The sequence below is a fragment of the Xiphophorus couchianus genome, chromosome 12 (genome assembly GCF_001444195.1).
Source record: "Xiphophorus couchianus chromosome 12, X_couchianus-1.0, whole genome shotgun sequence".
Taxonomy (NCBI): domain Eukaryota; kingdom Metazoa; phylum Chordata; class Actinopteri; order Cyprinodontiformes; family Poeciliidae; genus Xiphophorus; species Xiphophorus couchianus.
The window spans coordinates 28714355-28728055 of record NC_040239.1 but is presented as its reverse complement, the minus strand read 5'-3'; the positions used below and the strand labels follow the sequence as shown (position 1 = coordinate 28728055).

Below are 13701 nucleotides of genomic sequence, written 5' to 3'. Positions count from 1 at the left end.
TAATCAACAGCTGCCTCCAACAAAGTGCTCAGATAACATGTAATCCTTGTCAGGAATTGTGTTAAACTGAACAGGTTCAATAGCAGCTCCGTGCAAATGGAGCCTTAGCCACAAAATTTCTTTACAACTACAAATTCCAAAGTTAAATCAAATAGCAGCAATGGAAAAGACACAGCTACGAGGGAAGGTGCAACCAGAGAGCAGGGTCATTGCATGCTGAGGGCCACTGTGGGAATGACTTGCTAATTTTCTGAAGTCATTAGCAACAGAACTCCAAGCTTCAGACAAGAGGTTTCTGTACAGAAATCCAAGTTTCTTTCTTTTGGAAAGAAAATGAACTGTCCAGCCAGATTCCTAAGTGTTTGTACTTTGTTGTCTGATCAAAGATCGTTTCATCTGCAGTGAGGGGGCATTTAGACTTTTAATTCAAAAAGGTGTTTTGGATGTCCAAGGCGCTTTGCTTTGGAGAGTAAGAGCGTTTCAGGGGATGGACCAAAAGCATATGGTGTTATTAGCTTATAAATGCACAGCACCTTTACTAACAACTTGTGAAAATCATTAATATAAATGGAGAACAGAATGGGGCCAAGGATGGGCCCTGTGGCACACCTTTGGAAATGCAAAGAAACACGGTATAGTTCAAGAGCTGTGCCTAGTGTGTGTGATGGAACAGTTCCTCATGGCTGTATCCAAGCCTTACACACCGCGGTGAAAGGTAAAAGCCACTAGGCTCTTAAAGATGAGTTCTACGAAGTGAGGTGAAACCCTGAGTTTTTCTGACTACATTGTGCCAAATAAAAGGTTTGGTGGAGGAATAGTCATAACGTTTAGGGAAAAGGTTCTTCCAGTGAGAGGAAGTCTTAATGCACCAACACATTGCAAAGAATTTCATTCTTGGGTGAGACCTGTTTTCGTACGATTCTTTTCTGCTAAATTATGACTGGGCATCAGTACGCAAATGAGGGTCCAGTAAGACCTGGGTGAGCAATTGGGAAGAAGTTCTGAACAAACACGTCTACAAGAAGAAATGGAAAGATCTCTTGTTATTTTTAAATGATTTTTTTCCAGTTATTTTATTAGATGTCAAATGTCATTTCAGAGAAAAATAACTGCTTATGATAAAGCTTTGAGTCAGTTTGCTCTTCTGAGCAACGGTTTCCTACAGGAATCTGGTCTCAGAGTTAAATCAGTAACTTCCTCAGTGTTGACCAAGTTCAAATGTAATGTACTGTCATGTACAAAAGTTGCGTTGTTGGGATTTTATCAGATCTTGTCTTATTCGTGTGTGTGGGCATGAGGGGGTGTCTGTGCGCGCGCAAGGCAGGGCATTGGTCAGTTAGGCCTATATGAATTTCTGATCATGAGTAAAAATAGAAAACAGTCAACTAAATAACAGTAGGGCAAAAACATCAATCATCACCCATCCTGAAATTCAAAAATCACTTTCACCAATAGAAAACCCCATATTGTTCTGTCATTTTTATCAGTTATTTCAGCTAATTATAGCTTGCATTGGCTGGCTGGAATCGTCTCATTTTCAAAGGCGATGGGGAGACTGTAACTATGTTCCCCACACCGTCTCAGTGCAAATGTAGAAGCCAATCCTCAAAGCAGTCTCGATTCTTATCTACAATTAAAAGACGGCCTTGCACCCGGGTTTCATCAGAGGTGAAGCGCCATGCGTCGATAAGAAGGCAGAGGAGTGCGGGATAGAGTCTAATCTCTCATTATTAAAGTCATCCGTCTGGATGGGTGGCACGAGCCGTGGCGCCTGTCCACACCCTCTGTCTTTTCAGCTGCCCCCCTCTTTCATGCATGTATTTCTCTTTTATCCGCAGAAATCTCTGACTTGAAAGAGGCAATTATTGTATGTCATCAGCGGGCCCCTCTCAGTCTGGGGTCTGCCTGCTATGAGCAGCCATGGAGTCGTCATGAGAAGATTCATGAGGCAAAAGAAGTGACACACACAGCAGGGAAGCAATTAATTGATTAACTTCTGATTGTTGATTAATGGCTTTTAGATTGAAAGGAGTTCTATTTGAACAGGATGATCAAATAGCGATGGTGGTAGGAGTTCGTCCCGCAATTATAAGTTGCGGTTCAATCCCTACTATTGAGGAAGAATTTATTACAACTTTGAACAAAACGTTTGGCTCGTCTCTTCCTTAACACAGCCGGGTTCTTCTCGGCGAGCGGCGGCCAGCTGTAAAACGAAACTAAACAAAGCGTGTTGACGTCACAGATCACAGAGTTTAATTCCATACAAAGCAATGAACAACAAAGCTGCAGAGATAAAGAGATATGCATTTTCTCACAAAATAACAACACACAAGGAGAGACAAAAAACAAACACGAAACACACAGACAGACAAAGGCGCCCACGTGGAGAAAAAAACTCTCTCGGCGTGCTCCGTGTACGTCATCTTATACCAAAGAGGAGTTTCCGTATTTTAATATATGCAAAGAAGGCGTTCCATTGTTCAACCAATCAGAGACCTGTTTTCGGCCCCAGAGAAACCTGAGAAGTCTCCCCCTTTACACCCAACTCGAACGGGCGTCTGGTCTCCGTCAAGCCAGAAGGGGAAGAACACTTAATCTCAGTACTAGGGCGAACCACTTCGTGCTCATCTCTGTCTGGCACGGGGAGAGGCGCCAAGAAGTCTCTTGCCCCCTATCGGAATGTAAATTTATTACTCTGTCTTCAGCGGGGGAGGAAAAAAGCCCTGCTTGTTTAAATGTCTGCTATTGTCAGCTCCCCCATGCTCAACATAAAACTGTTCCAATAAAAGTGTTGGCTATACCTTTACACATGTTGTAAGTATTTTAGCACTTAAATAATCATTTTCCTTAACACTACTCAATCTGCCTCTGTCGTTGTGTCCTTGAGCAAGACACCTCACTCCCCAGATCAGGGGGCCCGGTGGCACCATGACCTCTGCCATGGTGAGGCTACCATGACAGAGGTGCATGGTAGCCTCACCTCTGTTAGACTGCCCCAGCTGTCCAGCTAAGCTGTGCAGTAGCTTACCATCATCGGTGTGTGAATGTGTGTCAGAATGTACTGTGAAGCACATTGGGGTCATATAGACTTGATAAAGCGCTATACAGGTACCGGCAATTTACCATTTAAACAAATAACATCCTCTAAAACCTTCTGTGTTGCAGTTTGGCCACCAACCAGCAAAAGGCGCCGCTGATCATCCTTAAAGCGAAGGAAAGTGAATCTCTGAACAAAGTCCAGCGGGGGATGCAAAAACCTCCTTATGTGGTTTTGTATGAATGTCGCTGGTTACTTGGCTGGAGGAGAGCAAGTTCCATAGGAAATGAATAGAGAGGGTGCGACATCACTTCCTGTGCGTTGCACCCACAACAGCATGAAGTTTCACTGTCGGCACTGATCATAGAGTGTCCAGACAGCTGAGAGCTATATCACAGTCTGTCCACTTCTTTGACACTGAGTGTAAAGTAAAGTCTGCACTTCTGAACATCTCTTCTTTTTATACGTTCAGCTTAACATGAAAAATTTTGCATATTATGGAGACCACGCTCTTCATACAACAGAAAACTTGTTTTATTAGAAAACGGCTGCTTATCAATTAAGAAAGTCAATTGATAGACTAATCGTTACTTAATTGATACTTACTAATCGATACTTTGAATACTCAATTGATACTTTGCTTCCCTAATACAGAGATATTAGGAGAGAGAGACAGAGAGGAATAGATGACAGGGATACAAATTTGCCCGTGCAAGTCAGTGGATGTGAGAAATGAATTACCTAATTGGCACATTTGTTTCAATTAGGACGCGGTCATCAGTGTCAGCATTGACAGAGGAGTTTCCAGCGGTAGAGCTTCCTTTTGTGATTTCATTACCCAGACCTCCCCTGAAGGTCGCCTCCCCCCCGGCCCGCTGCGTCGGCGGGGTCCTCTCATCAGCTTATGCACACAAACACAGCTCATCCAGCTGACATTTGCCGATGATTAGATGCTGAGAAATGTAGCGGTTGACGGGCAATTAGAGGACAGGGGAGCAAAAGGGGCGAGCGACACCGCCGCCGTCCTCAAGACTTATGAGGAGAGCCCCCATCATGACCTCGGTAACTGATGCATTCTTCGTGCTGCTCCCGCGCCTCATCGCCCCTGCCCAGGGCGCCTGGCGGTCACTCTGTCAAGGTGTTGCAGGAAGAAAAAGCTTTTCTCTGGGGCTGGTGGGAGACAAGTCTGCTGAGTCACGGTCAGGCTAGGGGTTACATTAACTCCGACGCCATCGGCAAAGCACGCACGGGCTGAAGAACTTTTTAATTGCAGAGTGTCTCATCAATGCAATTACACGGATTAAGCGCCACTGCGAGCGGCGCGCTCTGGGACCCAGGGACGCCGGCGGGGACCTACTGAGCTGCATATCAGAGGCAACCCTGAGGAACACAGAGCTAATCCTCTTCACGCATCTTCCCCGCCGCTAATCGACGGTATGGGTGAAGAGAACATGAGTAAGTCTGGGATGGGGCTCTGACCCAACGCTACTCTATGTTCGCTCAAACAGCAGGCCTGTCGGCAGCAGGTGGAGTCTGGGGGAGTTCGGCTGTTCTCTCCTGCCCTAGAGGTTAATCACAGGATACAAGTGACAGAGGGAGGTGGGGGTGTGTGTGTCACGTTCCTGCCTCCCCGTTTGCTTCCCAAATGTCACCTGTCTTTCGCTTCCAGCGCTGTGCCACTGCATTACCATCCCACCTCAATCTGTCTTATCTTAACCAGGTAAACAGAGGGAACTTCTGGGCTGGGATTGCTTAATGCAGCTCTTCATCGTCTCTGTGGGAGACTCTCTGTGACCTATGAGACGAACAAAGAATCTGCACCCAGGACTGAGTCGTACAGAGACGGTGGTTGGGATGGAGGTTAATGGTTCCTAGTTATAAAGCAGCGGCTCACTGTGTACACTGAGCTTGGGCGTGCTCCGCAGTACAGGAGCGTTTAGTTGATTCGCCGCCTTTGTGCCGTGGCCCGGTCGGTCTACCTCAGCTACTGTAGATCAAGCAGGATTCCTCTCGGATTAAAGGCTTTCATTCAGGGAAGTGGAAATTGGCTTCTGGTTTTTGCTTCTCATTTCACACTTTCTCCCTGAGAATCAACTCAAAAGAAACTCATTATACCGGGGTTCTCATGGCTTCCTTTCTCCCACAGCTAAAGCATGTGCTCTACATTCACTCCCAGAAATGTGTGAAGTCAAAGGAGCTGTTTGGCTGGAGCGGAACCAAACTGCAAATAATCGACTCGACCATTTTATTAACTGTGGGCAAATTACACTGTCTGCTCTTCAGATACAATTGAGAATCTGAATGTCACACCTAGCGCCGACACAGCTTTGTTTGAAACGTTGGCTGTGGATAAGCACTAAAATGGATATGAGGGTATTTTGCTTTCAGAGTCTGAGCGAGCAAGCTTGGATTGTCCCAAAGCATGTCAGAGAAAAAATACTGGCTTAATAACACTTTAACATGTGAAGTAATTGTTGTGAGGATTTTAACTTCACAAAATGGTTATGTGAGCAAAATCAGAAAACAACAATTAAAAATATCAATTTTGCATCCAGATGCTGGTTTTAAATCGGTGTGTCCGGAAAGCCTTGATGAAGCACAGGTCTGTTGAAACACACAGAGAAACCATAAGTCTACTGAGACGGAACAAAATGAATGAGTAAATAAATAATAAGAAACTAGTAAATAGAGCAGAATGATGGACTTCAGTGAACACTTTCATCAGAAGGACTGATGCTTTCAGGTAGAACATTTAAAAACAGGATTACTACATGTAGGAATTCTACATGTAGGAATTCTTGCTGGTATATTGATATTTTATTTGGTTATAAAAAATCTTGTTTTTTCACTGCATTTTATGTTGCTCATTACTCTGTATTTTTATTTATTCACTTTTGGATCCACATTTTTGGGGACTTGTTGTAGCTTGGAGAAAGAATGACCAATAAAAATACCTATTTAAAATCCATTTTTGTTTATTATTTGTTCATTTTTGTGCTGTTTTTTGTTGTTTTGTCTTGTTGTCATCTTGTGTGTGTTTGTGTGTGGGTAGAGAGATATACTGTACATATTTATAGGCACTATATTCATATTCTGGTTGATTTGTTGCTGTCTGTTATGGCACAGTGGTCACTATGACTTGATCTTTTTCCTGGATGCGTGTGTGTGAGTGTGTGTGTACGTTCATCCAGGTTTGCTCCATCCCGATTGTGGTTGTAAGCTAGTGCCACACTGTTAACTGTGTCAATCATTCTGCTACTTTTAACTCACTTTAAAGCATAAATAAACTTGGGGGCAAGTGGAGGCTTTAAAATTCTCGATACTCTTTTGCGGTGAAATAGTTCTGTAATAATACTTGAATAATTACAAATTACGCAAAACAGACAACTAAGAAAACAAGTTATATTTTGGATGGTCCATCATGGGACAGATCCTTGTTTTTATTTCTTTCAAAAGGTAATGGATACTATTATATTGAAAATTATGGAAAGTTTTCCGTCATGTTCTTCATGTAAACTCTTAATGTCAAAGTGTATAATGAGATGCAACTTTTTTATCATTATTTCCCATTGATTTTCTACTGGGCACAGCAGAATACAACTTTTTTTTACCCCCACTTAAGCAATTGTGACATTTCTTATCAAAATTCATGCATAAAAAGGGCAGTTTTCATTGAGAAGATTCATCTACCTTTTTATTGACTTCTATGACTTCTCAAATATTTATTAATATTTTCCTTTATTGAAATCATACCAACATGAATATGAGCTAAAATTTTATTTACCTTCATAATCCCCAACAAGTCGAATAAAACTTTAGACCCTAAAATCAGACTTAACACAAAGGTACATAAAATAAAATAAAACTAACACTGACTTTATTATGACCAGATTTGAAATATTGAATCAAAAACGTGTCCAGTAAGACTCACATGAGACCACGATGACCCGTTTGTTTTCAAAGTTGATTTCTTTTGTTATAACGTGATAATAAAACAAAACAAAGAGCATTTAACCTGCCAGCAGAAGAAATCTTCTACCAGAAATAACATCATAAAGCAGCTCACAATCAGGCCGTATGCACCAACTATACATCACAGTCTCACGTTGCTGATTTTGACATTATTCTCATGAAGCATTTCCAACTGTGCCATGAATATTTCACTCAAGCTCGAGGACTCAAAGCTGAACATATTGGATATGTCATTAAAGTGTGATCAAGTGTTATTGCTGTCAAACGAATTCATGAATAATTCCATTAGAAACCGAGCTACAGAAACTAATTTAGTCTTAAACAAAGCATATGGTGCGATGACGGCTTCCAGACCCAACAGAACCGCCGCAGCCATGTGGCTAATGTGGAAATTGATGGTAATACCCAATAAGGATTATTATTGATGGGAAAGATAATAGTAGTTGGGACCTAACTTTATTAACATTAACAAATTTTACAAGCTACATGTGGTTAGGCATCTGTGCAAACGTGCACTTGATGGAAAATGGCTTCTGTTGAATAAGTGCAGCTGGTGGAGCTGCTATGTCGCTTTAGCCGTTTACTCTGGAAGAAAAAAGCGACGTCAAGCAAACACCACCTCTGCATTTGGCTTCTGAATGTAGTAACTATGCCAGCACATCGTCTGAAACCAGAGCGGTGCAATACTTCACCGGTAGTAGAACATTTGAAAGTTTTGTGCCTTGTATTTGAAAAGCATTCAAATTAATATGTTTAAGAATCCACATGTAACTGTTTTGGGATTTTTTTTTTTCCCTCCACAACTTCATGTTCTGTTAAGCTGGACATTTTTTTTTTACACCATTTCATACACCTATGAAATGGTGTAAAAAAAAAAATACAGCAATTGCTAATAAATCATACCTCATCAAGGACCACAAAACGCCTTCAGCTCGAGCCAAGTTCTAACAAATGCAAATTATGAAATAACTTGAATTGACGATAACACCCATTATTTCACAACGTCGCCATTTAGAATTGAAAAGTTGGATTTATTTTCGTATTATTCTGAGAGTTTAACCAGCTCTAGCACTTCCACCACCGTGCCTTACGAGGCTAGTATGTCAAGTTTAGAAATGAGCCAGAGGAAAACATTCAGAAATGAAGGTGTCGTTTCCTAAGAGATGCTCTCTGGTTAGTTTCTTAGCCCTTTAGAATGAGTCACACTAGCTTGAAAACACTGGATCTGACGGGTGGAAGCGAATAACTGGGGAATACTGTTCAGTTTTCTATGCGTTACTCACTCTGAGATTATTTTTGAACTATTTGTAATTTGTTTGCGACCGAGGATCCAAACTCACACACCTAATATCCTTTTGCACTTGTGCTTAAATCACCGATCCCAGTAGACATTATTATTCATCATGCTGAAACTTCTGGATCCTCAATAAAACATTTTATGCAAACCTGAGAGTAGAGTTAGAAAATGACACTTAGGAAGCAAAGAAGTTGAAAAGTGTTTCTTTCCCTGAACCTTAAATTCAGCTGAATGAAGCAGTGCCTCGGGTAAATCCATAAATAATGAATAAAAGTGTTGAATACAACTTTTCAGTTTGAAAGACAGGTGAAAGTGACTATAAGCAATAAAAACCTGAAGTAATGCTTGAACAAAACGCTGATGTTATGAAACTTAAATCATTTCTGTCAGTTTCAGAGCCACTTGACCTGTAAAGGTCGGTTCATCGCTTCTGAAGTCACGGTTGTGTTTGTGTCCACAGCCACAGGACGAATGCGAAATGTGAAAAATATCCTCAGACTTGTGGAATACTGGCGCCTGGGCGAACATGATTATTTTGCAGGTTCTCCATAAAAGGTGTTTTCTACTACGAGAAAAGGTTCTTCAAGCACAGCGTTGACTTTTCTACAGTTTTGCTGAATGTTGTTGTGCCTCCGTCTCTCTCTCTTTCTCTTTCTCTCGCTGTCTCTGCATTCTGTACCATCTGGGAGTCCTTATGGTTCACATACTGAAATGCTGCTGTACAAAACCTGTGAGCATGAATAGAAACACAGTTTCTTCTGGTATATGTGCTGTTGTTTTGTTTATGCAAAGGCGGTCATATTTAAGAGCTAAACTTTAAGCAAGAGCAGCAGATCAGCAGAATCAGTCTTTACTGTAAAATGCCAAACATAAGGTTACATATCAACATAAAGGCCACATTCGTTTAGAGCTGAGAACCATCCGTTGTTTCAGGGTCAAATGATCGTAGCTCTAAAACGAAAGACAGATTGAAAAGGTTTGTCTCAATGGTAGATTATCTGTCATAAACAAAGTCACATTTCCAACCACGGTTACATCATAAGACTGATGAAGGCTAAAAAGTGACAGCAACCTGCTAAAGAATATTTTTAAAAATCTAATATAAGGTTTAAGTCTTAGCTCATGTGATTTTAATTGCACTTGTTATTTGCAGGATTATGTTTTTTTTTGTTTTCTTTTACAATAGCAGAAAAAATTCAGAAAGGTTTGCACACATTTGGAGTGGAAATGCAGCTAATGATTGGTTGATACAACAAAACAAGACACAATAAAACCCCACAATAAAAAAACAAAAAACTAATGCACCCGCAGTAATCAGTTGATAGAAATGTACTGATCATTGAATTTAGACTGGATTAAGAAAAATGTGTCATTATGATAAAAATATAGAAAATGAATCATGCTGGTCATTTAACTGCATCATCTATTTGATTTTGATACTAATTATAATTAACATGGTCGTTCAGCTGTCAGCAGACCACTGTGATTTCCTGCTTGTATAAACTTGGAGACTTTGAACCAGAGAAGTAAAGAGGTAAAAACGTCCAACAGGACAGAGGAGCAGAGCCTGCTGCTGGCAGAGCTCCTTTCGTTTTCCTGTGACTGTCTCTCCTTTCTGTTGCGCGAACATTTAGAATTTGCCTGATGTTTCGAGGAAACTCAAAGGCTTTCCTCCAGGAGGCACTTTGTTCCGGTCTGAATCGGCGTGAGAAACGCACGCGCGGATGTCGTGCGCAGGACGAAGATTTAGGAAGAGGTCAGCCTCGGCCGGCTCCCTCGCAGCACGAGAATGATCCGGCATGGGGGGAAAAAAATGGAGGATTGATGTCATTCCGGCTGCGGCGCGGCCCCACAGAGGTGGTAAAAATAGTGGAGCGTGAGCCGAACTGACGGAATCACAATCTCCCATCTAGTCCTTTGTCAACACAAATGAGAGCGGTCGCAGGAGACGGCAGTGAATAATGGAAAGAGGGCGAGCCAGCGCTGCCCGGCCCTGTCGATTTCAGCGCACCTCCTCCATGAAATATTGAGATGGCATCCATGAGCGCGGCCGGTGTGAGGTTTCAGCTGCGGCGCGGCTGCTGCTGCAACATGAAAGTGCACACACAATAGAATGTGAGCTTGCGGTTCGGGTGTGTGGAGGGGGGGTCAGCACATCCACTGTTTGGAAATAATCCTTGTCAGCAGCGGTGTAAAGAGGAGCTAATGAGTCTCCAGTCACTCACAGTGGAGTCAGTTTGTGCCGTGCGGTTTCCACCGGTTCTATTTAGGGAGGGCTTGCTGGAACGCTCCCGTTGCTCTGGGTGTCTTTACTTACATGTCAGGAGTCACAGGCGGCATACTGTAATTCACATCACTGTTTCCCTTTTCAAATACGTGTGCCAACTAAAGTAGGAAGTATTTATTTCTATGAACTATGAAGATCTGATTCTAGAAAATGAAGAACCTTTTGGAAAATGAAATTTTTTTTAAAAGGAGCATTTTTAACTGGTGGAGATGTGTGATACTGCAAGTAAATACAGGGCCTGTATTGCCAATACCGATATCGATACTTTTTAAAAATTTTGATATATCATCAAACTTTTGATTTTAGGTGTTTTTGTGTTTTTTTCTTTGAATTAAACGCATCCAATATTCTGAAAGATCCCTTTTGGTTTTTTTTTAAATGATCATTAACATATTGGTGAAAAATAACATGAAGGGAAACCGGCTCAGGATGTTGAACTCCCTGTCAAAGTGCTACAAAGTCATCCTCCAGATCTTTCCTGTAAGCTGGGGGAGCACAAACTTCTCCAGCTTCAGCATGGATCCATGGAGGGGAACGCCTCACCTCCGCTGCTGGCACTCCCTCTGGAGGGCGACAGTGCAGAACGATCATCCCGTTGATGGGCACCTCCTTCCCCTGGGGGTCCTGCTCAAAGTTTTTCCTCAAATCTGTGTGGGGAGATAAGAGGCAGATGTCAGGTGTCACCGTTAGCCTGGACTTCAGCTCCACAAGACGATGCAGCACCGGTCCAGTCCCATGGTGCTTTGCAGGACAAACCCCATGTTCTAGGTGACCTGGTAAGGGATCTTAGTCAACCTCTAATGACATTTAAATTGGCTGCTTTTCTCAGTCCTGACAGATTATGAAGAGAGTCCTGTGTTTGTAGAGGTCATAAAACCAGAACTCAGCTCATAGATAAGTAAGTGTCAAATAAGTGCAAATACAATGACGCGCAAAACCTGCCAGATAAGGATTTTCACACAACTTCTTTGCTCACAGCATTTGATTTTCTTTTTTCTCTGCTTCCAGTAAGTAAAACCAATAAATTCAATACGGAGGAGGGCTTTCAGATAACCTCTGACATCTTCGAGTGGGAGTATTGGTTTTAGACACCACAGGCTGAAATTGACTGATTGCGTCGAACTTGATCAGCCGGCTTTGGGGTTTTAATGCTGATCAACCTAATTCAGTTTATGTTGAGAAAAAAAATCAGCTCAATTGGGTTTGACTTTCTGGTCCAACCTAAAGCAGAGGCTGCTCGTTCAGAAGGCTCCTTTTCCTATTAGAAGACAAACACCGTCATAGTTTTGATAAAAAAACCAGTCAGAAAGTGGTTCGAATTTTTTTTAAATCTAAGAAGTATGCTGTTATTACCAGTCTGAAAACATGCCAGGCACACACTCCTTGAGCAAAACAGAACGACAGTGGATCAAAGTAGCTGAAAATATCCTTTCAAAATCTTTCACCCAATTGAACTCACCGCTGGATTCAGGGCCTTTCAGGCACATTATCGTTCAGTGATGCTTGATACACCAGGGATCATGTAAACCATAAATGTTTTTTGTGGCCTGACAAAATTCTGGCATGTTTTTACAGCATGTCCCCACCTCGGCGCAAACTTTTCCCTTTGTGGTGAAGAACTCAGTCATCTCAACATTTCTGTAGCCGATCAATGAGGAGAGAAAGGAGAGGAAAGCATCGCACAGCTGTGTTTCCATTGACCATATAATTGTGCAATTTGGCATTTCAAAAATAAATTTGCTAAACGGAAACACGTCAATTTAAAAACCAAAAGCCATTTTTTGATTAAATATTTTGGTGCTACGATGAGCTTTTTTTTGGTTGTGTCAAAATTGGTTTATTTCGCAGAACTGCAGTAGAAAAAACGTTTTTCTCACCATTTGAGTCACGTGTTCAACAACAGCCGATGTTGCCACCGGCGCAAACCACAAAGAAGAAAACAACAGGAAGTAGAGGGAGGATTGTGTCGCAGCATGCTTTTTAATGTCTTATGAAGCTTCTCTTTCTAATTTCATGAAAACACAGCAATTGCAAAATTGTGTTTGCTTGACAGTACCGTAACACGGACAAGATTTTCAGTGCACATTTGTGATGGAACCACAGCTACAGAAAGTCTCAGCTATTATTTCAGGGACGAGACGAGATGGAACATGGTTCTGGGTTCACAAGTATGAGATGAGATTATAGCAATATTTCAGGAAAAATCAAAGAATTTCAGTTTGATTTATTTAAAATAAATCTTACTTTTTTTTCAAAAATGAAGAACATGACTTCAACTAAACATAGAAGGGAGCCTTCTGTGTTCCACAGTTGTGATCTGCATTATGCAGGAAAACTGTGTTCTGTGTTTTGTCATGAACTCAAGCAAGGCTCAAGCTATATTGAGTTTTAAAACACAAAGTGTGTGATACAGAACTTTTATATTGGTGGAATGATATAGTCCCAAGTTTGATCAAGGCCAATATTTTAGATTTTGGACCTGAGAGTAATCAAACTCAGTAGCTTCTCTCTCTACCCATTTCCTGTCTGAAACACTGTGACTGAAGTAGTAGTGCCACAAAATCTTTCCTTACAAAACACTAAAAAACCTGAAAACTAGATGCGTATGCCCAGATCTCGTACTACCAGCTGACCTTTATCTCACGCGGTAACGGACAGGAAGAGGATTATGCTTTTTGAGACTTCACTTTGGTGGTTTTCGTTTTTTTTCCCCAATATCGCAACAGCCCAAGAAAGGCTGTTACTCTGCCAGAGTTATTATTTGTGAATTACATTTGACTCCTACATTAAGAGAAGAGTAAATGGGAGTTTAAAAGGACCTTGATCACATCAAAGGGAACATTTCAAGGCAACATTTTACCAAACGTAAGAAGGAATGGAGTCGACCATTCCTCTGTTCACACATTCATCTCAGCATGGTGATAAGAGACAAAAAAAAGTCATTCTGTCATCTTACTTTATCAACGTTGCAGATAATGCATAGTCTCCATGTTTTCTGAAAGTGTCTCATATTACAGTTTTCTGTGTTGTTTTTGCTCTGTGTTCTGCAACCGGGAGAAAGAAAAACAATACTGTAAAAAAAATCACTCCAAGAGAAATGACAAATGA

General features: G+C 41.5%; 1 protein-coding gene across 2 annotated transcripts in view; it reads right to left on the bottom strand.

The window, feature by feature from the left end:
* The window catches only part of unc5db (unc-5 netrin receptor Db), a 228525-nt gene that overhangs the window by 79105 nt on the left and 135719 nt on the right, over window positions 1–13701 (bottom strand). For both annotated transcript variants that reach the window (XM_028033289.1, XM_028033290.1), the window contains exon 4: window positions 11137–11240. In XM_028033289.1, coding sequence (XP_027889090.1) covers window positions 11137–11240 — 104 coding nt within the window. The remainder of the gene's footprint in view (window positions 1–11136; window positions 11241–13701) is intronic.